Raw genomic sequence first — 27,114 nt, 5'->3', positions numbered from 1 at the left:
AGGAAGAGATTTGCTGAACAAATAGAACACACAGATAACTTCTGATAAAGGAATAATGAGGATACAGATAATGGAAAATAAAGTCTTAGAAGCTCGAGGGATTTTTTCGCTACAGGAAGAGGAGCAGAAATCGAAGATCCCTACTGAAGTAGTGGTTGCTGTGAGTCTGTTGGTGTGGACTGCTGAAATCCCAGGGTGATCCAAAGCATCTGAACCAGTTTCACCATCACTCAAGGATACCAAAGTCTGGAGAATGAATGAAAGGAGGTGGTATGTCAAATACCAGAGCTGAAGTCAAAATGGGAGCTGTGAGCTCTCTTAGGTATGTCAGGATGGCCTAGATTGTGGATACCAAATTATGGGTTGACTGCCTCCAATGGTAGCCATCAAGCTGGCTATGCAATAGTGACACCTGGGGGAGAGATAGAAATAGAAATTATCCCTCCATGTAGGATCCCACTGGGAATGTCATCAGACAGAGGACCACACTTGGAGGTGATAGCTAGGGCTTTAGGAATTACGTGGAACATGCATGCTCCTTGGTGTCCACAGTCCAGTGGTAAGGTGGAAAGAATGAATTCAATCACTGGATCAGGTGTTTCAGTACTTGATTTTAAACCAGGAGACTGGATTTATCTGCCAGCCTGGAAGGATGCTAGCAGAGGCTAGAGTTCTAATTACACTGTGTTATATGTTGAAGGTCAGTGGGCTGGAAAACGACCTGGTCTTACACTGAATGCATGGATTTGGGAAGTTACAGAATATTACCAGTATCACCACCTGCCTATAAATGCCAAAGTCAAGTAAAGATCCATTTCAGTGGGGGAGTTTTAGCCCCGAGAAGACCACTGAATTGAGAGCTCTTAGTGTAATAGGAGGTTAACAAGAAGGCACTTCACCTCATAGAGTGGGCCCTTAAGAGATGGATGGACACATGTTGGGAAAGTCTCACGGTGTTTTCAATGGGAAGGAAGTTCAGAATAAGGTCAAAATCCAACATACGAAGGAATAATTCCTAGTCCAGAGAAAGGGACCGTTATACATAAAGAGATTGTAAAGTGAAATATAATTGTACAAGCTTTGGACAAGAATGGGTTTGGAATCTTACTGAAATATGGCAAGCCATGGAAGTGGGGTGTAAGTGTAGGAATTCAGAATACACTGGAGGTGGTTTAGGAGGTTAAATTCAGTGTGAGACTATTATTCTTCCATTGCTCGGGTATTAAGTGATGGAAATCAGATGGATAATTTAAAAATAAACTCACCTAACCATCAATTTACTACTGGAGATTTAACCCTTTGCCCATTATGAAGAACGAGTCCACTATCTACGAAATTCTGGGGAAAGATAAAAGGGTTGGAAAATATGGACATTTTGCATGGGCCCTCTAGTATGGTTCATACAGGTTGGGGATTTCAAGCTTTGTTTGCACCTCGAACTAGGGCTTTTTGAGAATAGGATATTACTATGCAATCTTCCATGGCCAGTGGAAAGCCTTGCAAATGCTTCAAGACAAGGTGTTTTAATAGTTAAAAGCAAGCCCAGGACAATAGTGGGGCACTTTCACAGGCAAGGTTAGCCTTAAAGTGTTTATTAGTCAAAGGTGGGGAATTATGTGGGTATCTTAAATTAGATAAGGAACATAGGTGGGAAGTTTATCTTCAAGGAGCCAAGATGGACATAAATAAGTACTACAAGGACAGGCATCCTCGGGTTGAGGCACGTGTAGAAAGCAGTAACTGATCAGAAAAGGCTAAGTGCCCTTGAGCCCAAATATGGATCAAGTGAGGAGTGGGATACCTCCCCAAACGATCACTGAAGACCACTAAAGACCCATGCCCAAGAGCAGAAGATTCAAATATGATAACTCACACCTAGATAATGCTATGAATATGTAATAGGTAGGTGTGACTTATGTACGAGGTAGGAACACAGTGAAAACTTTTGATCATAAATAGAAGCAAGTGGAAAGACTCCGTGCGCTTGATTTGGGGAAAAATCACATCTTGTGCCAAACTCCTTAGCATCCAACTCCTATCAGCCATGCCCAAATGATTGCCCTGACCGTGTCACATAGCAATACAGTGACCCTCATTGTCTTTGGACCAAGTCTGACAAAGAAAGTGGCTGTAGAGGAGCTCCTTGCTGTTAACAAGGAAGAAAGTTTCTTTCTTGTTAGTCCCCACTAATGAATCTCTCAGGGCTCATTAAGAAGGATGAATTCAGTTGACTCCAAGCCTGCAGAGAAGCTCTCAGGATGAGGAGGACTCTTTCTTGGTAAGCCCCAGAAGGGCTTGTTAAGCCAATGACTCCTTGAAGGGTGGTTGGTCTCCAAAGAACACTTTCTGCCCTGAGAAGGGGAGCGTAATCTCTTGTGATGGAAATAGCCTTAACCATCTGGATGACAAGAGCCTGGAGCTCAGGCCTTCTGGAAGAGCTTTCTGTAAGTCAAGCTGACACGCTTTGGTTGGTTCTCACTAATCAGACAACTTGTTCCTGTCTGCTTTTGACCCATGGAACAAAAGAAAGCACCTAAAGAAAGTACTGATTTCCAAACCCTCTTCAATATGTTAAAAATTGGAGTTGGTTTCTTTCAGGAAAGCATAGGCCAAGCTGTCACCACAGCCTTGCTCCCCAAATTCTGCTGGGCATGGCTGTGGGGTTGCAGAGCCACACTCAGAGGACGGGAACTGGGAACGCTTCTTATACTTCTTCTCACCTTTGGACCTTTTCAAGGACACCTCAGGCCTCGAATGTGTTGGTGCTCATTGCTTTAGCATAGGTGTTCATGCATATTGGTTGGGTTTCATAAGTGTGTTTTCTCTCATTTAGAATTTGGGATTGGAGAGTAAGTGTGGGATCGGGCTCACCTACCTCTTGAATTTGAAAACTCCTTGTCCAAGTAAGAGCAAATCAGTACACTTCTAACATACAAAGCATTTCAGGATCTGAAGTGCTTATGCTCCTTTCTTGTATTCTCCTGTAGAGGCTGTGAAAAGCAACGAATACAAACATAAACAGGAAAAGATAGGTTCTCTTCTTGTAGATGCACCTTCAGGGATGTGCAATCCCCCATTTTCCTCTTTTAAGGAGCACGTCATCTATTTCCCAGCCTCCTCAGTTCATCCCTTCATCCCTCACTTCCCAGTTCCTCAGGCTGCAGTTGAAGGGGTTCCGCAGGGACATTAACACCATGCAAAGCACACAGACCACCAGAACGTCTCTCTCATGATTTTTATTGAAAGATATAGAGTGTCTAATCACACCGCATGGCCAACATATTCTATACGGAGTAAAGGGTGCTGAAATTCTCCTCCTGGAGCGGTCCATTCTCTGGCTGTTCTCAGTTCAGTTATGTGGGAGGTCCAATTCTCTGAAATTGGTGAGAATTGCATTCTGCCCCATCTCTGAGTGCCTGGCCGTGCTCATCTCTCAGCATTGCATCTCGCCTGGCTTCTCTGGGGACTCATTCAAGGAGGGTAATCCCAAAGTCCCCGAAGCCCACGCTTCCTTTCTGATGGACATCCTCCTCTTTTGAGCTTTAATAATGAAATCCCCACTTGAATCAGTGCTGCTAGGTGGGTTCCAGAGTTCTGCATTGGGCTGTCCTCCATGCTGATCTCTCTGAGGGACACTCAAAGAAACATGACAAAGGGATACCCTAACAGAACTGACGAGCGTGCCTGAGATGTAACATAGGAGTTAGGTGACAATGAGTTCTTGTTATCAAATATTGATGACTTCTGACTGAACTTCTCTTAAGCATTCCACGTGGCAGTGCTCAGGCTTCCCTGAGGTTCCATCCTTGGTGGTCTGCTTCTGTCCACCAGAAGAGGAAAACAATCCCTTCTAAAGAGAAGGCATTTCCCTTCACGTTGGCTGGAATTTGTCAGTAAGAGATGGGGGGATAAACAGATGCTTTTCTTCTTTGATTCCAGCCTGCAGCCAGTCACTACAGCTTTGCCCTGTAACCCTGAAAACAACCAACACTGCTCTGTTGTGAGGCTCTCCCACCATTGGCTGCATCCCACCTTTTCTAGGACAGACCCCTCAACACCCCAGCATCTTCCCTTTCCTCCAGGCCCTCTCCATGGAAATCACAACCTGGCCATGCCCAGCTAAAAGCTGCCCCGATGTCTGTGACACATGAGCAATGCCTTCCTCCTCACCCTGCTCAGGGCAGCCCTCACCTCCTGGTTCCTCAGGCTGTAGACAAAGGGGTTGAGCATGGGGGTGATGGCAGTGTAGAAGATGGAAGCCACTTTGTCCAGCTTGACTGACCTTTTGGCTCCAGGCCGCATGTACATGAAGGCGAGCGCCCCGTAGAAGAGGAGAGTGACCGAGAGGTGGGAGGTACAGGTGGAGATGGCCTTATGCCTGGCCCTGCGGGAGCGAGTCTGCAGCACGGTGGCCAGGATGCAGCCGTAGGACAGCAGGGTGGCCGTGCTGGTGGTGCCCACCGTGCAGCTGGCAAAGACGAGCATCAAGACATCATTGATGCTGGTGTCAGAGCACGAGAGGGCAAAGAGCAGTGCTCCTTCACAGTAGAAGTGGTCCAGGCGGTGGGAGGCACAGAAGGAGAGGCGAAGCATGGCCACCGTTTGCACGGCGGAGTTGAGGGCCCCTGCAGCATAGCAGCTGACCACCAGGCGCAGGCACAGTCCCTGGGACATCACCACTGTGTACCGGAGTGGGTTGCAGATGGCCACGTAGCGGTCATATGCCATGGCAGCCAGGAGGAAGGATTCTGCTGTGCCAAACATGACGTAGAAGTAAAGCTGAGTGAGACATCCCCTATAGGAGATGGTTCTGCTCCCTGTCAGGAGGCTGAGGAGGAACTTTGGGATGATGCTGGAGGAGAAGCTGATGTCCAGGAGGGACAGGTGGCTTAGGAAGAAGTACATGGGGGCGTGCAGCCTGGGTTCACAGTGGATTAAGAGGATCATCCCCACATTTCCCACTAGGTTGATGAAGTACATGGTGAGGAACACCACAAGGAGCACTTCCTGCAGCTCAGGGCGATCACCGAACCCCGCAAGAGTGAACTCTGTCACCATGGAGTGATTTGTCCATCCCATGGTCAGTGGAGGTAACAAGGGTTGGAAATGCTGGAAGCTGGCGTGGCCGTGGTGGGAAACCTGGATTGGCTGATGTCTTTCCTGAGTTACAAATAAGGACATCTGCATTATTCTTAGAAGAGAGGTTGTAGAGTTGCCCCTACACATCGCAGGTATCACATGCAAATAGAAAGGAAGTCTTCTTTTCTGCTCTTCCCTGCTGCCCCTTCCAGCCAAGCAACTCTCAATCCTGCCAAGATTTGGACGTGATCGTGAGCTTTCAGCACTTGCAAAGAATCTATCTGTAAAAAATCAGCGTCATTGGAAGCAAATACTATAGTAAATGTTCCATTTCTGCCATTTCTGTGCTTTCATGAAAGCCCTTCGTTATGAAAATGAAAGGTTTCCTAGAAGCTAGCTCGAAAACCTGCAGGATGCACAAAACAAAAGGGAAATCCCGATCTTATAACTGTATGCTTTCACCCACCTCTTGTCATGCTGTTCAGGACTCCTACACCCATCCTGAGACGAACAGCCACCCCTGTGTCTATATCTGGGCTCCAGAAACCGAGCATCTCTGTGCTTGTCCTCAGGACACCCAAAGGGATACCTTGCTGGTTTTATTCTCCTCCCGTGGATGTGTGCAATGGCCCATGCACCTCTTACTGGGGCTGACATCACCTTTCTCAGCTCCTCAGAGAGGGTAATCCTCCTGGGCACTAGAGATCTTTCCATCTTTCTCCTTGCAGTTTCAAGGCACTTGGAAGTGTCTGGCTGATGCAGCTGCTGCTGCTGGAGGCACAGAAACTGCTCACTGATAAGTCAGACCTATATGCTTTAGGTTCTTCTCAGGTTTCAGAAGACATGTTGAATATTGAGAATGCAGTGAAGTGCAATCAAACAAAAGCAGGAGGAAACAAGCAGCATGTTGAGGTGGCACCTTTGCTCCCAACTCCTCTGCCTTTCCCTTTGGTTTTGCTCTTTGCTGTCCAAGACGACAACCCAAATGGGCAGGTGGGAATCACCTGAACCTCCACAAGGGGCAATGCCAGGCCCTGGCCATGGAGGGGAACTTCCCTGACTCCAGAGTGGGCTGTAGAGCAGCTTGTCAGAGAAGGACATGAGGCCTGTGGTGAGCACCCAGCTGAAGATGAGCCATCACCTTGTCCTTGTGGCAAAGATGGCCACCAGTGCTGTAAAGCTGGCTGGTTGGAGGACTCTCCTCACCACATCTGCAGCATTGGCCATAAGGGAAGCTGCTTCAAGAGGGTTGATGGGGAGAGCTGAGTTTCCTGAAGAAACAATCATACAGTTATGTTTTAAAGTGGAAAGAAGTGATGGTCTGGTGGAGGACTGTAAAATGGAGGATGAAAGAAGGGAAGAAATACTGATATCCATTTTTCAGGCATAAGGATTTCATTCAAAAACGAGTAGATTTCCCTAGAATAGAATAGAGTGGGATAGAACTAATTGGAATAAAATGGGATGAAATGTGCTGGGGTGGAATGGAATGGAATGTAGGTGGAATAGGATGGATGGAGTAAAAGAAATTGAATGGAACAGAATGGAAGAGCACAGAGTTGAATGGAACGGAACAGAATGCAATTGAATGAATGGAGTAGAAAGAAGTGGAATGAATGGAATGGAATAGAGTTGAGTGAAAACAAATGGAACAGAATAGGATGGAAAGGAAGGAAAAAATGAAATGAAGTAGAAAGAAATGGAATGGCACTGGCATGGCATGGCATGGCATGGCATGGAATGAAATGAATGGAGTAGAAAGAAGTGGAATGGAATAGAATGGGATGGAATAGAATGGAATGGAATAGAATGGAATGGAGTTGAATGAAAACAAATGAAATAGAACAGAATGGAAAGGCATGGCAAGGAATGGAATGGAATGGAATGGAATGGAACAGAATGGAATGGAGTAAAAATGAGTTGAATGGAATGGAGTGGAAAGAAATGGAATGGCATTGCATGGCATGGCACGGCATGGCAGGGAATAGAGTGGAGTGGAGTGGAGTGGAGTGGAGTGGAGTGGAGTGGAGTGGAGTGGAGTGGAGTGGAGTGGAAAGGAGTAAAAAGGAATGGAATGGAATGGAATGGAATGGAATGGAATGGAATGGAATGGAATGGAATGGAATGGAATGGAATGAATGGAGTAGAATATAATGGAGTAGAATATCTGAAGATCATCTCCAGTGGATAACACATGAAAATATCATCTTTTCTATTCTATTTTTTTTTTTGAAAATCATGTTATTTGTTTATTTTTATCAGAAGGGCAGAAATAAGGTACATGTGGTAAAATTTCAATGACACTGACTCACAGGGTATGTGCCCAGAAGTAAAAAAAAAAAAAAAAAAAAAAAAAGAATAATTTATATGCTGTCTGGAATTAATGCACCCTGTTGCATATGTTCACAACAGAGCTACTTGAGTTCATACCCATTACCCAACACCCTTTATACTGTGCTATGTGAAATAGCAGAGACCACCACGCGGCATAGTGGGGATGCATCCTGCCCTTGGATGAGCCTTCAACACTGTGAGTGCTGTGACCACAGGAGTGCTGCTGGAAGCAGCAGCTCAGGGGCTCTTCCTACTGGGAAGCAATGGTGCAAGAATATATTAAAGAAGAAATGGAAAATTCAGGTAAGCAGGGTCTTTGGGGAAAGCTGACTGCTTTTGAGGCGCCCCAGTGCACCTTTGGTAATTTATGCTGTGGGTGTGGGGTAAAACTTATATCTGCCTGTCACACCAGGGGATGCAAAAGGATTCCATTCTGGTGGCAGACAGAGCGATGGAGCCCTTACAGCAGCTTCAGCGCCAGGAGCAGGGAGTGCACTTCTGAGAAGGAAGCAGAATGCAACGGACCAGAAAGGGTGATTTTCTGAAAGCGTTTGGGGCAGATGTGTGCTGGATGATGTGAGGCTGAGTGTCTTTGCCAGCACTGGGAAAGCTGTGCACATCCCTTGCAGGATCCTCTGTCAGCACACAGCCGATGAGTTTTTGTCTGTGCCTGGGCTCATGGCAATAGGGAGGAGGAGTGGAGAATCTCTGCCGCACTGAGGCAAACTAATGCAATAAAAAGCGTGTAACACGTTTGAAAAAAGAGAAGGAAGAGGACAATGGATATTCAAGAACATCTCTAAGCCTGGTGCTGGTGTAACCTTACGTGAGTGCCATCTGGCCGGGCTCAGAAGGAGCAGAGCACAGGTGGAATTTAGATCAAAGCAAGCTCTGATTCCTCATGCAGAGCAGGGAAACCCAGATGCGAGCTCTGATGGGCATCTCTGAGAAGGAATGACACAAAGAGCTGTGCGTGCGTTCACAGATAAGCTGCAAAGAAAACAAGGGAATCCGTGGGCCAACAGACCAGGGAAGGGTTTTCTTAACAGAATGCTTATTTCCTTGCAGAAGCAGGAGTCCTGCCACTAAGCAGTACTGGGAATTAAGGTCCCTCTTGAAGGCACCACAGCGTGTTGGAATTCTAAGCTTAATTCTGAATCCAAATGTTGGATGAAAGTTCCTTCTGGGGTAGACCCAGGAGGCACAGGAACCATAGAATCATGGATTCATTTTGGTTGGAAAAAGAGGACGTGCAAGAATGCAATCAGCCAAACAAGGGAAAAGAAGGATTCTCCACCCTTTGTGAAAAGCTATAGATCATTTTATGAGTATATGTGTGCAAATATGCAATAGGGGATCTCTTTCCCTGCTGGCTACGTAATGCACTGAGGAATCTGAGGCTGGGATCAGGGGAAGACAGTGATTTTTGTCTATTCACTGAGATTTTGAGAGATAGATACACCTTTATCACAGATAGCTATCGTTATGAAAGTGGTTAATAATTCAGATTAGAAGGGGAGGTTTTCTTTTGAAACTGTAAGTTCATGGAATGGCAAAGAAGGATGCTTAGGATCCTTTGGATCCACCTTAATGTATCTAATCATATCACTAGAGAGTCAGAAATCCACTTTGGCAGGGGGTCTTAACTGTTGAATGCTACACTAAAGAAAGTGGCAGACAAAGGTGCAATACTATCATATTGACTTCTCCCCACAGAGAAGAACTGTAATTTTTTCTGCCAGTAAGCACTGGCACCAGGAGCATGGCAGGGGGAAACCACTCTGGCGTGACAGAGTTTGTCCTCTTGGGCTTCACCACTATGCAGGAGCTGCTCTTTGTGGTTTTCTTCCTCATCTACATCACCACTCTGATGGGGAACCTCGGGATGATCGTCCTCATCAGGACCGACCCTCATCTTCACACACCCATGTACTTCTTCCTCAGCCACCTCTCATTCCTGGACATCTGCTACTCCTCATCCATAACTCCAAAGCTGCTGCTGGGCCTCCTCGCTGGGCAGAAAGTCATTTCTTTCCATGGTTGCCTCACGCAGCTCTTCTTCTATTTAGTATTCATCACCACGGAAGCCTTCTTTCTGGCCATCATGGCATATGACCGCTGCGTGGCCATCCACTGGCCTCTGCACTACTTGGTTGTCATGTCCCACAGGGTCTGTGTGCAGCTGGTGGTGGGCTCCTACATGGCCAGCAGCCTGAACGCCCTGGTGCACACCACAGCTCTCCTCCACCTGTCCTTCTGCGGGCCAAATGTGCTGAGACATTTCTACTGTGAAATCCCACCCCTCCTGCAGCTCTCGTGCTCTGACACCTGGCTCAACCAGGTCTTGATGCTCTCGTGTGCTGGCTTCATCATTGCCTCCTTAGTCTTGGCCATCCTTGTCTCCTACACCTTCATCCTGCTCACCATCTGCAGCATCCGCTCTGTGGAGGGCCGGCACAAAGCCTTCTTCACCTGCACCTCACACCTCACTGCCGTCACCCTCTTCTGTGGCTCTGCAGCTTTCTTGTACCTCCATCCCCTCTCCAGTCATGCAGAAGAGGAAAGGAAAACAGCCTCCATCTTCTACACTGTGGTGACCCCCATGATCAACCCCTTCATCTACAGCCTGAGGAACGCAGAGGTGAGGAATGCCCTGAGCAGAGCCGTGAGGAAGGTCCCCTCCTGCGTCCACTGTCATCACTCTCCCTCCAACCAAATTCGAAGGGGTGCCACACATCACAGCAGATGGAGCAGAAGAAACACACTGGACACCTGATGTAACGAGGGCATGGCACACTCCTGCACGTTCCTTGAGAAGAAGATATTTCACCTTGGGCTGGGCATTGTGTGGATCATGTTTTTCCAAGGGTTTTGTTCATTGAAGAATGAATGACCTGTAATTTTGATTTTTGGTAGGATGAAGTATAGAAAGAATAGCAGTAGTAGAAACTCTTCCACTGTTGGTGAATCTTTCAAAGGAAAAGATATTATGAGTACTGCACATACCTGCACAGGGAGATGAACTTATAATAAATACCAACACAATAATGATACATTCTCTATATTAATTAAAAATATGTCTCAGGGTAAATTTTCACAATGTTATTTAAAATGTTCTAAGTTGTTGACTAAGGTTATGCTTTCCTTCAATAAACCTGATGCATTATTTTGCCTGTCTTGTCCAACGGCAGCCCAGGCAGAGCGTCTTTTCCATCCCAGCTGCAGCTAAGTAGTAACTTTTGCTTGCAGGCTCATGAAACGAGGCTTGAGTCATCTCAGAGCAGAAGTCACCAATTCTAATTGCAGGCTTTCCTATCCGGGTTAGTCACCGCCAGTTCCCCTTATGGAGACGACCATGCGTGTGGAGACTTTGATTCATCTGACCTATGTCAAACGTCCTCACCATGGGGGAAATTTCTTTTCTGGAAAAAAATTTACATTGTTCTCCACTTGCTGCTTGGCAGCTGGGGCCGATGGGCAGACACGGAGCAATGGCAAACGTGGAGTTTGTCCGGAGCCGTCACCCTCGGGGGCTGCTCTGACGGGTTGGTTTCAGCACCAAGGACAGCTGCGGCTCCCCATGCTGATGACGCTGGGGAGTCCTTCGCAAATGCTTACATCGATTTCTTTTTGTTTCCCCGTGTGTTTATGACACAAATCACACCTGAAAAGAAGGAGGAAGAAGACTTTTGGTTAACTTGCTGAATTAGGTCATGTTTACTTTTCAGTGCGCATCTCCTAAATAAAAAAAAAAGTCTCCAAAGTTATCACCTCCCCAGAGAAATCTCTGTCATGATCAATCCAGGGGGAGGAATCGGCCACACTTTTTAAGGAAAGCATCATATAAACAACAGCTTCTCTCGGTGAAGGGTTGATGCCCTTTATAGCTCACAAGTCGTTCTTGCCTTTCACACACACGAGGGGAGACACGGACTTATTTCTCAAGTCGGCTGTAGGTGTAGGTGAGAACAAGTCTCAGCTTTGTGCCTCCATAAACTGGGAAGGGTTCTGAGATATGAGCCAACAGGTGAGTTGGGGAGCATCGCCCAGTGTCAGCCAGAGGGCCCCATGGAGAGCTGAGCTGTCACGAAAGGGAGGACTTTGTCAGGAGCCTCTTAGTATGGTAATTGCTTGCCCAAGGTCAGAGTCTCTCGAACACAGCCCAGGGATTCCGAAACAGCTTTTCTAAGCTGAAGGCAGCTGCTAGCACTAGGGAAAATCCCACAGTCTCAGCTAATTACAGTGCCTGGCTTTGTTGTAATCGCACAGTAAGCAAAAGGCAGGAGGCTTGCAGGAGCCGAGGCACTGGCAGTCCAAAGCCATGCTTGTTAGAGATGTGTTAGAGAGCCAGCAGCGGGCATTGGACGGTCAGAGCTCCATTTGGCAGGCTCCAGGGCAGCAAGCACCTGCAGCACTTCTGGCCACATGGCCAATGGTTCTGCTGCACGTGAGGAAAACTGAGTGGGAAGTGCAGTTTCAAATCCTGGAAAGGAATAAAAAGGTCTGTGAAGCCCCAGTTTCCCTAAATCCAGACTGAAGAGACTCATGTATCAGTCAGAGAAGGGCTTATGCACTGAATTTCCCATGCGCAGAACACTCCTTTCCTGGGGTAGAGTTTGACATTGTGTGCAATGGATTTCTCAGTGAGCAATTCCTGCCACCACCTAACTAGCTTCTCTTTTGGGAAGACATAGGCTTAGTACTGTGATAATTTTCTTAAGCTGCATTCTCAGTAGCTTGCTCTCTGCATTCACCTTCCATTGCTGGGGCTTCCAGTGGTACTGATCTTGATAATCCTTTCTCTTGCCTTTCTCAGTTCAGTATTTTCACAGGAATGTTATCAACGCTAGACAGAAAAGGGGAGAGAGTGTTAATTTTTACACTACACCTCCCATTTCAAAGAGCTTTGGAGTTGTTCCCACCTTCTCCATGGAAAGGAAGGGAAGAAAGGAGAACTTTCCTCTGACATTCCTAAACGAAAGCCTCTAAAAATGTATCCTTGTCTCACTGGTGCTTTTTCTCTTCTGACACATTTCTTCTTAAAAAAAAAAAAAAATAGATTTAATTGTTTTGGTTATCTCTTCGGATCTAAAGAGTGACAGACTTTAACAAGCAGAACACAACTTTCAGTTTGCAAAGTGACATTACCAAACCAAAATATGACTGGATTAAAACAAACAAATTGCACGATTCACGTTGCTTACTTTAGAGTGTGTTTTGAGACACTGAATCTGTTTTAATTTGGTTGCAGCCTGCATGCTTTATGTTCCCTGTTAAAAAGACAATTCCTTTGATCTTGGACTGTGGTGCAAAAAGGAAACATGCTGGTTTTGTGTTTCTCCACATCTCTGCTTTCCAACTGCAACTGTGTTGTGATGATGGCCAAGGGAAATCACAGCTCCATCACTGAATTTGTGCTCTTGGGATTCTCTGAAAAGAGGGCCATCCAGGCTGTTCTCTTTATGGGCTTCTTGCTGATCTACCTGATCACTCTGCTAGGCAATGTGGGCATGATCACATTGATCAGGCTGGACTCCCGGCTTCACACCCCTATGTACTTCTTCCTGAGCAGCTTGTCCTTCCTCGATATCTGCTATTCCTCCACAATCACTCCTCGAGTGCTTTCAGACCTCCCAGCATCACAGAAAGTCATTTCCCACTCTGCATGCCTGGCACAGTTTTATTTCTACGCTGTCTTTGCCACCACAGAGTGCTACCTTTTGGCCGCAATGGCATATGACCGCTACGTGGCCATCTGCAGCCCTCTGCTCTATGTCTTCTCCATGTCCAGCAGAGTTTGTGTGCTGCTGGTTGCTGGCTCATACCTTGTCGGGGTTGTGAATGCCACCATTCACACAGGGCTTGCACTGCAGCTGTCCTTCTGTGGTCCCAACATCATCAATCACTTCTACTGTGACGGTCCCCCGCTCTACGCCATCTCGTGCACAGACCCCACCACCAATGAGATTGCGATGTTTCTTGTGGTTGGCTTCAACATGCTCATCACCAGCGTGACCATCTTCATCTCCTTGAAGGGTGGTTGGTCTCCAAAGAACACTTTCTGCCCTGAGAAGGGGAGTGTCATCTGTTGTGATGGAAATAGCCTTAACCATCTGGATGACAAGAGCCTGGAGCTCAGGCCTGCTGGAAGAGCTTTCTGTAAGTCAAGCTGACACGCTTTGGTTGGTTCTCACTAATCAGACAACTTGTTCCTGTCTGCTTTTGACCCATGGAACAAAAGAAAGCACCTAAAGAAAGTACTGATTTCCAAACCCTCTTCAATATGCTGAAAATTGGAGTTGGTTCTGCTCAGGAAAGCATAGGCCAAGCTGTCACCACAGCCTAGAATCTGAGATGTCAAGGCCTTTGACACAGTCCCCCCACCAAGTCCCTACCTCTAAATTGGAGCAATATGGATTTAAAGGGTGAACTACTCCGTGGATAACAAATTGCTTGAAAGGCTGCAGCCAGTGGGTAGCAGTAATTGGTTTATGCCCGGGTTGAGCCTGATAATGTGCAGTGTCCCCCAGGGGTCTGTCTTGGATCCCGTAATCTTTAACATCTTGATCCGTGACATAGATTATGGAATCGAGTGCACCCTAAGCAACTTTGTGGATGACACAAAGCTGAGTGGCGCGGCTGATATGGCAGAAGGAAGGGATGTCATCCAGCAAGACCTTGATAAACTCTAAAGTTGGGCCTTGTGAACCTCATGAGGTTCAACAAAGCAAAGTGTAAGGTTTTGTGCTTGGATCAAGGCATTTTAGCAAAGACTTCATGCGGATCAGCTGCATAACAGTAGTTTTGCACCAAGGGGCTGTTCAAGCTGGAGAAGAGAAGGCTCCGAGGTGACCTGATAGTGGTCTTTCAAATCTAAAGGGGAGATACTGGAAAGAAGAGGACCAAATCTTTAGCAGGGTCTGTTGTGATAGAACAAGGGGAAATGGGTTGAAGGCTCTGGACCTGCTCTGTGTGGAGTGCATCCTCAGAACACTAGGAGAGGACACAGAGGCATGAGACCACCACGATTCCACTAGGGCTAATCCTGTTTATGCTAACGAAAGCAAGGATTACCCTCTCCCTGATGAGCTTTAGCAAGAGGTTGAGGTCACAGAAGAAATGCTTGGTAATGTTGGACTTCCCGAAAGATCCCCAAATGTGAAACTGTTGTATATCACTGTGTAAAGAGGACATAGGCCATTGAGATCAGCTGGACACAGGCCTCCTTAGGCAGCAGGACCATGTAGCACAGTGGGTTACAGATCACGGTGTAGTGGTCATATGCCATGATAGCCATGAGGCAGCACTCAACAATCCCAAAGACCATTAAGCTCTAAAGTTTTGCTGCTCAGTCAAAGGAAATGTCTTTGTTCCTTGAGGCCAAGGGCCCAGCATGTTGGGTGTGGTGGTTATGGACTAAGGGTAGGGTCCACAAGGGATAAGTGGCTGAGGAAGAAGTACATGGGAGTGTGCAAACTCTGATTGGTCCCAACCAGAGCCATCATGCCAATCTTCCCAGGAGCATTAGCATATATATCAGCAGAAATACCTCAAGGAGAGGGAGCTACATGCTTAGGCTTTCATCCCAGGAGGATGAAAACATGGACTGTATAGTTAGCTGTCATAAACATTTTCTTTCCTGGACTGGACCTTCACAAAGAAGAGAATAGTAAAAATAACAAGAAAAAAAAAAAAATAGATCCTCTCCTACCTACAGTTATATGCTTAGCCCATCTAAATGGCTCCTTCAATAAATATTTATTGTGAGCTCCCACAGATCACAGATGAGTTGCAAGGGAACTCTCACATGATGGAACAAATGCCTGTAGATGGTATGATTGTTACTGCAAAGGATTCCAGGAAAGTTCTAAGTTAGCAAACCTCAAAATGGAGAATATGATTCAGCTTTAAAGAGGAAGCCTCAAGTCATCGTGCACTTTTAGAGCTTTTAATTGGTAGTGTTCAGCTGATCCTGTGATTTGTTCTTATAAGATGGCTCAGAGCAGCCTCATAGATGTGCACGTAGACCCAGAGCAAGGAAAAGTCACAGATTACTGACTGTAATGCCATTCAGACGTTCTCCTTTGGCTTTTAATTGCTATTCTGGTCTTAAAATTGTGTTTATCTAATTATTATATATTACTTACAGTGGGCAAATTCGCATTGGTAGATTCACAATGCACATCTTTAGGAGCTCTGGTACATCAATGCAACTTAAATATACTACAATTAAGATAAGAGTCTTTCTTGAAAACTGAATAAATTTTAAAATCTACTGATTCCAAAGGCTGTTTTGTTATTGACTTACAGTCCTATTATGCTGCCAACTGGAAATGGTGCTTTTCTTTACAACAAAAGAAGACACTACCTTTTTTAATACTTGCATTGATTGTCATCTCCAAAGTGAGAGAAAAAGAATCTGTGTAAGTCACTGCTTCCTCTTACTGTAAAGAGAACCCACTTTGGTACAGCTGAAGGAGCCCCTAAAAAAGACATAAAATGACACAAGCAAGAAAGCCTGTTGCCTAAATGCAGGAAGGATTCTATTTTGCCACAGTGCTACAGCAGCTCCTATTCAAGCTCAGCCTAGGAATGCATTCCTCCTTTGAAGAACTTTTTCCCATAGTATGTCCTCCAATTACTGATTTGATGTTATAACTACTGTCTTCAGGATGCTGGCAACGTCTTATTTTTGAGTTTGGTTGAATGTTCCCTATGACTTTCAAGGCTGAATTATTTTCTTCTTGGCCATCACAAGCATATTTTCCAAAGCTTCAGTATGGTACTACCATTACCATGTAAAGATGCAGTGGAAGCACTCCAAATATCACGACAGATCATCATGACTGGGCAAGTTGAAATTTACATAGTGATTTAATTTAATATATAAACTTAAGTGATAATACAGACAGAAAGGTGTAGAGAGGGAAGTTGAAGCCCAGTTTTTCCAAATTAACAAAGATGTCGATCTTCACAGACCATGTTAGACTCATTTGCAATGCAGATGTTCCAATTAGGTAGATATCTATAATGGTTTATAGCGTACACTGCACACAAATACACAGTTTTACACGTACATCGGTGCTGGTTCCCTGTTGCTGATTTGGAGAACTTTGGTGAATCTTTCCAGCTGGAGTACTTCCATAATTACGAGGTGTTGAGATGCTGCCTCTGAGAGGGGCTGTTTCTCAATAACATCACTTGCTGATCTTAGTATGCTCCTGCTCCCAGAAGACAGCCCATCTCAAGAGTTAAGGCATTAATAGCTCCTCATCTCTGTCTCTCTTGAAATCACTAAAGGAAGCATAGAAAAAGCAATAGAGATTGACCTGGGGTGGTACGCCCAGTGAGGCTGTTGGCAGCTTATCCCAACTGTCTAAACTGGAAAGTAATAAATGGTGCAGACAAGAAATAGCCTCTGGGAGAGACATCTGTGTGTGGTCATCCGACACCACGTGGAATCAAGAGAGAAAAGAAGATAAAGAATAAAGATTAAGAATAAATTCACTTCTCTGAAGTTATGCAGCAAGCTGGATGGTGGAAAAATGCTTTTTTAAGTCAATGACTGTGAATTTCTTATAGAGAGATTGGGGTAGAGGCAACGTCAAAGGAAAGTAGCAGTAAGTGACAGAAGCAAAACTTGCCACTATATGAAAACATCCTTGCCAAGGATACTTGTGCAGAAGAAATCTTTAGTATGGAGTAGGAGTATTATCAGAACAAATGTTAATGAATATAGGCTTCCCTTCCCCTAATCTGCTGAAGATAGATGGAAACAATGCATGTGGTGAAGTCCAGAATGATATCAAAGGGAAAGCTTGCTCTTTGACCTCATATTCGACCCCTGTCTGACTGCTTATCAGCATGGTCAATTAGATTTCAAATGAGTTCTCTACTTATTCCAGACCTGACGGGGTCTATGAAGTTCAGGTGAACATCAGTGCTGAAAAAAGCCTTCACAGCAGCTGAAACCAACTGGAGAAATGAGGGCAAGTGTTCCCTGACACACTCAGGATGAGGCTGATGTGCTGGGAAAATGTCCAGGTATGTCTACTCCAGCTAGGAGTGCAATGGGCTTTACAAGTCTTTATGGTCCTTTCCATGGGACAAAACCACCAACTTCACTGTAATGCTCTTCATTTCATTGTAGATAATGGCAATCTGTGGCCACGGCGAGGACAAACACCTCTTGCTGACCACAAGGACTTGCAGAAGTCCGTGTAAAGGCAATCAAAGAGTATCACTCAATGGAAATATGCACAAGGCACTTGGAAGCTTGGGAGACATGTTCTTTATCTGGGAACGGGGAGGATGGCTTCAAGTTGTAACGCCCCAGATTACATCCCAAATGGAAAAGCCTTTGCAAACAGTCAAAGGAGTGGCCTCCATCTACAGGGAGGTGTGAGCTGAATGGTCAGGGTGTGCTCCATGGGGACCATCCCCTGGTATGAATCACTGCAGCAACACGACCTTTGGGGAGGCTGCTATTTAGAGCAGCTAATGGCTCGCTCCTCTGTGCTAGTTAAAGGTGAAATATTTCTGCTGAGGTGCACGTCAGTACTTTGAACTCAAAAGCATATTTGGATCTGAAATTACGGCAGAGGAGAACACTCTCAAGGGGAGATTAACTCACACACTAAGCCTGAAATAAAGCGTGTATACATCCAGCTGACGGAGAAGGACTCTGCAATGGCTGCTCTGATCCCAGCATTCATCTGACGGGGTAAGACTGATCCTCACCTTCGCTCCTGTAAATTTGTGATGATTCTATTCTGAACCTTCATGTTATCAGGAACAGAAACCTATGTCTCCCCTACTCGCTAAGGTGAATAGCTTGGATAGGAGCCTAAATTAAGACAGCTGGAAATACGTGAGCCTGGATCAGCACAGCTCCATGGTCTCCTCCCTGGCCAAGGTGAGCAGTGGGAGCTGCTGGGGGGAGATGAGCTTTGCCCTCTGGAAATGGGATAGGAGAAGTTTTGTGGTGTCCTCATCACCAGGATGCTTTGCTGTGCCACAAACCTTCCTCCGTGAAGGCTTTCCTCTGTAGACTGCCAATTAAAGCAGTGAATTTTTACAGAGGCTCTACTTTTCCCCCATGTTTTCCCCACGTTTTTTAGAATCGTAGAATCATATAATGGCCCGGTGGGTTGAAAAGGACCACAATGATCATCCAGTTTCAACCCCCTGCTATGTGTAGGGTCGCCAACCACCAGACCAGGCTGCCCAGAGCCACATCCAGCCTGGGCCTTTTCCCTCCCTTTTGCCAAATCTGCGAGCCATACCTTGTTCTCACCTGGAAATGAGGAGCAATTCAGTTGGATGCTGCTGCCTGAGCACACTGGGAAAGGCACCGGGTGCTACCCTGTGTTCCAGGGCACGATGGACCCCAGTTCTACCTGGCTGCAATCGCTACACCACAGCTGGCTCATATTCACAAACACACATAGCTCCGTGTCCCAACACTTCAATTACATCTGCAAATCAGGTTTCATCCCCCAGCCTGTTCCTGCAAACATAAGGTGTGATGAATGCCATCAGTGCATCAGTTTACCTTTGCTCCAAACTACTACTTGTAGACCGAATCTCCTCCTGAATTCCAGGCCTTCCTGTTCTGGGTGCTTTATAGTCTGTTTGAGGTGGGAAGGAAGGGAAACAAACTCAGAGGGAGTCATAATCACAAGAAGTCGAGGACAGAAGTCTGTTGTCTGCTGCTCTATCCCTTGATCTCATCAACCTGGAGGTTTCAAAATAAGATCCTGAGAAAGAAACAGACCTTCCCTAAGACCCATACAGTTAGAGAAGTGAGATGCCTTCAGCAGTGCCTCGCTGCAGGCTGGGAGGGGCGTTTAGGAGACCTGGGATGCCTTCACTTTAGAAGGGGCCTCCTCTTCCCTTGGCCTGGAGAAGAAAGCGGAGCCCAGCCCAGCTGGCTAACTTCTCATAGTCAACGTGCAGCCCAGCCTCTCCTAGTACCCTAGAAATGATTGATCTGGGTGCCCCAGCAGCATATGGTGTGAATCATCAAGTTATCAGATTTCAGCTTAAAAAAAATAATAACCATAATAAAAGGCATAATTTCCACTGTCCTATGTCTTTGTGTTCTTCCCCTTGGTAGATAGGAGGCCCTGAATGGCGGAAGGGAATCACACCTTGGCATCAGAGTTCATTCTTGTGGGCCTGAGTGATCATCCCAAGATGAAGGCAGCCCTCTTTGTGGTGTTTCTGCTCATCTACGTCATCACCCTTTCAGGCAATTTGGGGATAATCATCCTCATCCAAGGTGACCCCAGGCTCCACACTTCCATGTACTTCTTCCTCAGCAGCCTCTCGGTGGTCGACATCTGCTTCTCCTCCGTGATTGCCCCCAGAACCCTGGTGAACTTCCTGTCAGAGAGGAGGACCATTTCCTTCACTGGCTGCACAGGCCAAACTTTCTTCTACATTGTCTTTGTGACCACGGAGTGCTTCCTGCTGGCTGTCATGGCATATGACCGGTACGTTGCCATCTGCAACCCATTGCTCTACTCAACCATTATGACTCGCAGACAGTGCATGCAGTTAGTGGTAGGGTCCTACATCGGGGGCATCCTCAATGCCGTTATACAGACGACCTTCATCATCAGGCTGCCCTTCTGTGGCTCCAACATCATAAACCACTTCTTCTGTGATGTTCCTCCCCTCCTGGCCCTATCCTGTGCCAGCACCTACATCAGTGAGATGATCCTCTTCTCCCTAGCTGGCATCATTGAACTCAGCACCGTCACCAGCATCCTGGTCTCCTACATCTTCATCTCCTGTGCCATCCTGAGGATCCGTTCAGCTGAAGGCAGGCAAAAAGCCCTCTCCACCTGTGCATCCCACCTGACGGCTGTCACCCTGCTCTATGGAACAACAATATTCACGTACCTGCGGCCCAGCTCTAGTTATTCCCTCAACACGGATAAGGTGGTCTCTGTCTTCTACACGGTGGTGATTCCGATGCTGAACCCGCTCATCTACAGCCTGAGGAACCAGGAGGTGAAGGGTGCTCTGAGCAGGGTGGTAGAAAGGATCACAGTTAGGGTCTGAGCGGAAAGAGGAGCTGAAGAAGACCCTGAAAACCACAAGTGCACTGAGCATCACAGGGCAGGTGTCAGGCAACCCAGCTACAGGGATTCATCTCGGGCTGTGGAGGCTCTGACCGTGGAGATATTCAAAATATGCCCTGATGAGCCCTGAGCAGCCTGGCCTGGCTGTGAGGTCAGCCCTGCCTTGAGCAGGGGTGGGATCATTTTGAGCAGAAAGGACTTCTTGGAGGTCTCTGGTCCTACGGGGGGCAAATGACACCCACGCAAACATATGTATGCATAGAATTGCATACATACTATGTATTTACCTATGTAATAACAACATAGTCCTTCGCGTTCACATACACATTTGTTAGTGATGTCCTCATCAACCCCTAGCTCAAATTAGAAGTAATATCAAACTGTAGCCCCCGCTCAGTAAATGAAGGATTGTGGGACATGCTGTTGTTGGCTTTAGAAGACAAATGCCTATACCAGAGAAATGCCAAATTATGGCACAGAAGCTTTCAAGTTCCCACAGAGTTTAGCAGCATGCCATGGACAGTTGGACTGGATTACCTTGGAGGCCTTTTCCAACCATGGTGATTCTGTGATTCTATGAGTTGGAATCAGCATTTCTCCTCCTTAGGCCTAACCTGGGCAGATGTGATCTTGGTAGGAAAGTGTAAATAGTTCCATTATACAGAAGGGCTGGAGAGAAGCCTGGACATCCCACCCTGCTTGGCACACAGCTGCTGATAGATGTGTTGGCATCTGGATGACGGCTCCTGCAAACCTCTGAGCGAGCACAGGTCAAAGTTTCAGTGTAGTGGGAGGGGAATTAATAAGGTTAATAAGCCAAGTGAATGTTTGGAACCAGGCTGCTGGGTTACTGGAACTTTGGAGGGTAGAACTGATACTTATTAGCTCTTTTTGGGTCGCCATAAGCCCTTCCCTTCCCTTCCCTTTTCTCTTTTCCCTTCCCTTCCCTTTTCTCTTTTCCCTTCCCTTCCCTTCCCTTCCCTTCCCTTCCCTTCCCTTCCCTTCCCTTCCCTTCCCTTCCCTTCCCTTCCCTTCCCTTCCCTTCCCTTCCCTTCCCTTCCCTTCCCTTCCCTTCCCTTCCCTTCCCTTCCCTTCCCTTCCCTTCCCTTCCCTTCCCTTCCCTTCCCTTCCCTTCCCTTCCCTTCCCTTCCCTTTCTTTCCATTTACAATTTCTGCCATTCAAAACTTGCAACAAAGCTCTAATTGGTTTTCTAATTTATGTCCACAGTGGCTTGTTAGATACAAGCAGAATAAAAAGTATTTTCAGTAGAGGCTGCATCCAGAGATTATTCAGCTGGGCAGGAGGCATTTGGGAAAAGCAGTTTGAAAAAGAAAAAAATAAATAAATAAAGAAGAGGATAATAATAACAACAGCAAAGTCTTTATTTCTTACACAAGAAGTAACTCCCGGCAGAAATTACAGCTCCCATCTTTCACCATTCTAGCTGTAAACTGCTGGGTGCTGTGAACTCCCACCAAGGGGAATGGTGGCCACATTTATTCCTTCCCCACACCTAGGAAACTTCTCTGTGTTCCTCCAGCATTTGGACAAGCTGTTTGAGATAAGGAAGTCTGAGACATAGACTGGATGAGGACTTTCTAACCCGATGTGAGATGCACTGTCTCAAACACCATCAGTATTTCCTGTACATCATCACTGCCTACCAGGCACCATTGGAAATAGGTGCTCCTTTTTCCGTTATCTGAAAATGTTATCTGGAAATGCACATCTTTATCCTGACGTAAATATTCCAGATTTTACAATAAAGGAAATGAAAATACATAGAGAGATCAGAGCTGCTATCTCATGTGGGTGAATAATTCAGAAGTATTGCTGTGGTTTATGTGATTCACATACATCTCTACCTAAATAATCCCAGGCGAGCAGCTGTCCTTGAATGCTCTTGAGTGCTGAATTAAATAGGTTAGTCTGCCTGGTTCCTCGGTAAGGACTTTGAGTTCATCCTGTTGAACTTTCTTGGGAAGAAATCCCCCTTTTACAATTAAATTTGGATTAGATAGGGTCATTCTCAACTTTCTATTCTCTGGAGCAGATGGAGAGATGAGTAGGTTTTGAGGACAACATCCATAAGGAGAGCAGATGAATCTCTGTTGAAGCAAGACAGCCTTTCAGAGGCTGCTCTGCAAGGTGCTGCTCTGCAGCCATGATCTCACAGCTATAACTTTGGGGTTGTAATATCAGAAAACTCTAATGAAGGGCTGCTTGGTGGGTCAGATTGGCTCATTGGAAGGTCTTGCAATGGTTTGCCCAAGAGATGCACGATCTTATTGATCATGAGCAGGAAAGCAGCTGCTACAAATGCAGGTTCTTTCCCCATGAGGAAGAGGATGAATATTGGTGAGTTTGCTGATGGCTGCTTAGCAGAACATGAAACTGTGAGCACGAAGAGGGCACGACCTGAGTCTGCAGGGTATGGCTTGCAGTTCAATCCCTCTCTGCTCCGGACAATGGCTTCAAGAGATATAATTCCTGGCAGGGAGTTTCATCTGCCCATTCTGAGATGAAGTCCATGCCCCTGGGCTTCAGTTCAATACCCATGGTCCCTGACACGAAGCAGCTGCTGGCAGGAGGACACACAAAAGTCCATTGTGCTGCAGCCCACTGCTTCCCCTCTGATGGAGTGAAAAGCAGCTCTAAATCTCCATTAATAATAATGGAAGGCCACTCACAACACCTGCGGGGCATCTGAAATGAGGTGTCTGGCTGCAGAGCTGAAGTTTCCCCCCGAGCAAAGTGTCAGAAGATCATGATGGCTTTTAAGTGTGCATCCACTTGTCAGATACCAGATAAGATGCACACTTTCTCTGCTCTCTGGTATAACCCTGCCAAGTAATGATTAATGTTATCCAGGAAAAAATCAATGCTTGGGTTTTCTTTTTTCATCCCATGCATTGCAGACCATCATTTTAGGAGCTGCTGATTTATCTCCGGTGAGATAAGAGAGTCTGAATTTACCTTTTATCTTCAGCTTTGGCATCAAGTCTGAAGAAAAGCCCAGCAGGACAAAATCTTAGTTTTATTACTGCTCCATTTTACATAAGGACAAGTTACACTGAGAGAAGTCACATCTTTTGGCCCTTTCACCTAGATGTGGCCTTCCTGGGGGATTTGCTTCCCTAATTCCTAGGATACGGAGTTCCCACCCAGGCTCTGACACAGTCCTCATCAGAAAAAGCACATTTAAGCACACAGCATGCTGAAAGTTAGATGTATTTCAGCAGAAGCAATGTTTAAGCTGTCATCTTGATGTGAGCATGACCTATGGTCTATGTCAAGTCTGAATGAACATAACCTACCGATGTGTAGCATGTATGCCTTATTATATGCCAGACTTGTACCCGCCACTTTTATTTTCCCCTTTTCTTAGCTTACGTGAAGGTATACAACTTATCCAACAGTTAAATCCATTCCCTTGGTGCTTCTGAGCAAACTGTGGGCCCACAGAATCTCCTGATCCGTGAGCTGCACCATCCCAATGGAGAGAGACGATGCAGCTCCAGCTCTCGTCCAGGTAGAACGTTGGCCCAAGAGCTGCCTGGTTTCATATCTTATCAGTGTCTGTATTTCTTTGCCTTCCTTTGGAGAAGAATTCACCAGCTGATCTTCCAAAAGCTGGCTGCCATTTGAGCACAGGGTGCTCAAACATGTGGCTGCTGCAAAGCCACAAGGCACCAGGGAGTCACAGAATCATAGACTCACCAAGGTTGGAAAAGACCTCCAGGATCATACAGTACAACCATCCACCTACCGCCAGCGTTGCCCGCTAAACCCTGTTGCCCCTTAGTTCCACATCTACGTGTTTCTTGAACACCTCCAGGGACACTGACTCCACCATCTCCCTGCGCAGCCCATTCCAGCACCTGACCACTATTTTGGAGAAGATTTTTTTCCTAATATCCAACCTGAACCTCCCCTGGAGCAAACTGAGGCTATTTCCTCTCGTCCTATTGCTAGTTATATGGGAGAGGAAGCCGACCTCCACCTCACCACAACCTGCTTTCAGGGAGTTATAGAAAGTGATGAGGTCTCCCCTGAGCCCCCTCTTCTCTTCAGCAAGACCTCAGCACTTGGTCTTATTGAAGTTCATACAATTGGCCTCGGTCTAGTGATCCAGTTTATCCAGACCCCTCTGTAGGGCCTTCCTACCCTCAGGCAGATCAACACTTCCTCCCAGCTTGGTGTCACATGCAAACTTACTGAAGGTGCACTCAGTCCCCTCATCCAGGTCATCCATAAAGATATGAAACAGGACAGGCCCCAGTACTGATCCATGGGGAACAACACTCACGACCAACCACCGTGTTCTCTTAGGATTTGCCTAAGGACAATTGTAAAATTAAAATGGTAGCACTACGAGATTCAATTTCTAATTTGCCCTCAATCCAATGAGCATTACTGTCTTATTTCAGCCAAACAGTGAATGCCTTCTCTACCTGCCAGAAGAGGTTCAACCTCTTCTGTTGTTTTGTTAGTTTCTGTTTGTTGGTTGGCTTGTTTAAACCCAATTCAAACCCACGTTGGGCCCTTTCTGCAATTTCAGCTACAAACATTTAAAAGATTTGTACTGATCTGACCAACAATAAAAAGTAGCCTCTGCGAAAATGACAGACTTTGTGTAAATGGCTGCAATTTATTTGATCTTGTTCTGATATGGTGTTTCTCACATTTACTTGCACCTTCTTCCTCCAGAACAATGTGGAATGTTACTGGAAATCATCCCTGAAAACTGGGGAATTGTGCTGGGTGAAAGCACACCCTCCACTGCCTCGAAATGAGCACCCACTTCTGGGTGCTCTGCTGATGTTTCTGTGTGCTCATCTATTACTGCACACGAGGTGGCCTTCAGGAACTTGAGGTTTTCTTCTCAGAGAGTATTTACCTTGCATTGACTTAAAGTAGCGGGCAAGAATTAACATTCTTAGCACTGTTGATGGATTTGGACCTCAACCTCAGCCTGAGTCAACGGCTTGTTGCCTGGGGTGAGAGACGCCCTGAGGAAAACAGTCGGTAGAAAGCTTTTGTAATGTTTAGTAGGACACATCCTTTGTCTTCCGTAAACCATGTAAATTCTGGTAGAAAGCATACAGCTACGATTCCATGCATAAATGCAAAAGTGAATTAATTGTATGCCTCACAATAAGCATCTTTGTCAACCAGGGTTTTTCTAAGAGAAATGCAACCAAGGAAAGGGGACGTACTGCTGAGTAACAGAGAAGAGTCAGAGTACGCAGTGAGCAGCTTGAGAGAATATTCTCTCTCTTGCTCTCCTGAGCGTGTCCTTGACATCCTTATTCCTCAAGCTGTAGATCAGAGGGTTGAGCATAGGAACAAGCAAGGTGTAAAACACTGCCGTGACCTTCTCCATGTCCAGTGAGTACTTGGAGCCTGGCTGCATGTGGCTGAGGCCAGCAGGCACGTAGAACAAGGTGACAGTCAGCAGGTGGGAGGCACAGGTGGAGAAGGCTTTGTGCCGTCCCCTGGCAGACCTGATGCTCAGGATGGAGACGAGGATGTACACATAGGAGATGACGATGATGAGGAGCACAGTCATGGAAATGGTCCCATTGAAGGTGACGAGCAGGAGCTCATTGAGGCGTCCGTCAGAGCAGGTGAGTTTCAGCAGAGGGTTGGTGTCACAGAAGTAATGGTTGATGACATTGGGGCCACAGAACGGCAAGGGCAGCAAGCAGCATGTCTGGGTTAGTGAGTTCAGAATGCCCCCCAGGTACGAGCCAGCCACCAGCTTCATGCAGAGACTCTTGGGCATGGAAATAGTGTAGAGCAAGGGGTTGCAAATAGCTACATAGCGGTCGTATGCCATCACGGCCAGCAAGAACACCTCTGTGGTCACAAACACAAGGAAAAAGAAATGCTGGGTGAAGCAAGCAGAGTAGGAAATGGTTTTATTATCCAGCAAGAAGCCAATAAGCAGCCTTGGAGAAAAGACAGAGGAGTAGCAAAGATCAACAACAGATAGATTGCAGAGAAAGAAGTACATGGGAGTGTGCAGACGGGGGCTTGTCGTGATCAGTGTGATCAGCCCAACGTTACCCAGCAGGGTGATGAGATAAATCACTGAGAGCACTATGAAGAGAGGAGTCTGCAGCTCAGGCTCACCTGTCAGTCCTAGAAGGACGAACTGACTCACCACCGTGCTGTTGCCTTCAGCCATATCGCCACGTATCAGCACAGCATGCCCGCTGGAAGGAGAGAAAACCGTGCAGTAAGAAAGAGCAATGGCATGGCTTGGGTACGAAGCTGCTACCAGTGAGGGTAGCATGGGCTAGTGGGGACATCTACTGTATGGAAGACGTATGGTCCAGCTAACAAGCTTTTTCTTTGCATCAATACATTCGCAGTGCTTATTTATGGCTTCGACCCACACCAGCAAAGTCCCCAAAGTAAATGGTGGCTCAGAAGTTTCGTGCCACAGAGGGGATCGTTAGAAACTCTCTGAAGAGTTTTGGTAAGCCTGAACCTGGGTCCGGTCCCCCCCTCGGCAAACCACGTGGAAAGGGCTCATTAACATTAGTTTGCTCAGTGCTGGTGTGGACTGCGGGGGGAAATTCACTTTGGCAAAGCCACGGC

General features: G+C 46.4%; 5 protein-coding genes across 5 annotated transcripts; 3 read left to right on the top strand and 2 right to left on the bottom strand.

The window, feature by feature from the left end:
• Positions 1 to 4,119: 4,119 nt before the first annotated feature.
• LOC101751605 (olfactory receptor 1009-like) lies at positions 4,120 to 5,079 on the bottom strand. Its single transcript, XM_040701924.1, has one exon. It carries the CDS (start codon positions 5,077 to 5,079, stop codon positions 4,120 to 4,122), a length of 960 nt encoding a protein of 319 aa, XP_040557858.1.
• A 2,088-nt stretch (positions 5,080 to 7,167) lies between these two features.
• Positions 7,168 to 10,574, top strand: LOC428816 (olfactory receptor 1019-like). The gene has a single exon (XM_040701491.1). The coding sequence runs from the start codon at positions 9,176 to 9,178 to the stop codon at positions 10,187 to 10,189; it is 1,014 nt and encodes a 337-aa protein (XP_040557425.1). The 5' UTR covers positions 7,168 to 9,175; the 3' UTR covers positions 10,190 to 10,574.
• A 205-nt stretch (positions 10,575 to 10,779) lies between these two features.
• Positions 10,780 to 14,105, top strand: OR8D4 (olfactory receptor, family 8, subfamily D, member 4). Its single transcript, XM_040701923.1, has 2 exons — positions 10,780 to 13,572; positions 13,993 to 14,105. The coding sequence occupies exons 1-2, from the start codon at positions 12,735 to 12,737 to the stop codon at positions 14,103 to 14,105; spliced, it is 951 nt and encodes a 316-aa protein (XP_040557857.1). The 5' UTR covers positions 10,780 to 12,734.
• Positions 14,106 to 19,545: 5,440 nt separating this feature from the next.
• OLFR4 (olfactory receptor family 5 subfamily J member 2) lies at positions 19,546 to 20,484 on the top strand. Its single transcript, NM_001031543.2, has one exon. It carries the CDS (start codon positions 19,546 to 19,548, stop codon positions 20,482 to 20,484), a length of 939 nt encoding a protein of 312 aa, NP_001026714.2.
• A 1,301-nt stretch (positions 20,485 to 21,785) lies between these two features.
• Positions 21,786 to 27,083, bottom strand: COR8 (olfactory receptor family 5 subfamily J member 2). The gene has a single exon (NM_001396932.1). The coding sequence runs from the start codon at positions 26,804 to 26,806 to the stop codon at positions 25,745 to 25,747; it is 1,062 nt and encodes a 353-aa protein (NP_001383861.1). The 5' UTR covers positions 26,807 to 27,083; the 3' UTR covers positions 21,786 to 25,744.
• Positions 27,084 to 27,114: the final 31 nt, after the last annotated feature.

This window comes from Gallus gallus, chromosome 5 (genome assembly GCF_016699485.2).
Source record: "Gallus gallus isolate bGalGal1 chromosome 5, bGalGal1.mat.broiler.GRCg7b, whole genome shotgun sequence".
Lineage (NCBI taxonomy): Eukaryota > Metazoa > Chordata > Aves > Galliformes > Phasianidae > Gallus > Gallus gallus.
This window is presented reverse-complemented; position numbering and strand designations above follow the sequence as displayed.

Excerpts from the sequence above, each read along its gene's own strand:
- LOC428816 (XM_040701491.1), top strand. The coding sequence starts at position 9,176 with ATGGCAGGGGGAAACCACTCTGGCGTGACAGAGTTTGTCCTCTTGGGC.
- COR8 (NM_001396932.1), bottom strand. The coding sequence starts at position 26,806 with ATGCTACCCTCACTGGTAGCAGCTTCGTACCCAAGCCATGCCATTGCT.
- OLFR4 (NM_001031543.2), top strand. The coding sequence starts at position 19,546 with ATGGCGGAAGGGAATCACACCTTGGCATCAGAGTTCATTCTTGTGGGC.
- OR8D4 (XM_040701923.1), top strand. The coding sequence starts at position 12,735 with ATGCTGGTTTTGTGTTTCTCCACATCTCTGCTTTCCAACTGCAACTGT. Across the intron at positions 13,573-13,992 it reads GCCTGCTGGAAGAGCTTTCT|ATTATGGAATCGAGTGCACC; the intron begins GTAAGTCAAGCT and ends TCCGTGACATAG.
- LOC101751605 (XM_040701924.1), bottom strand. The coding sequence starts at position 5,079 with ATGGGATGGACAAATCACTCCATGGTGACAGAGTTCACTCTTGCGGGG.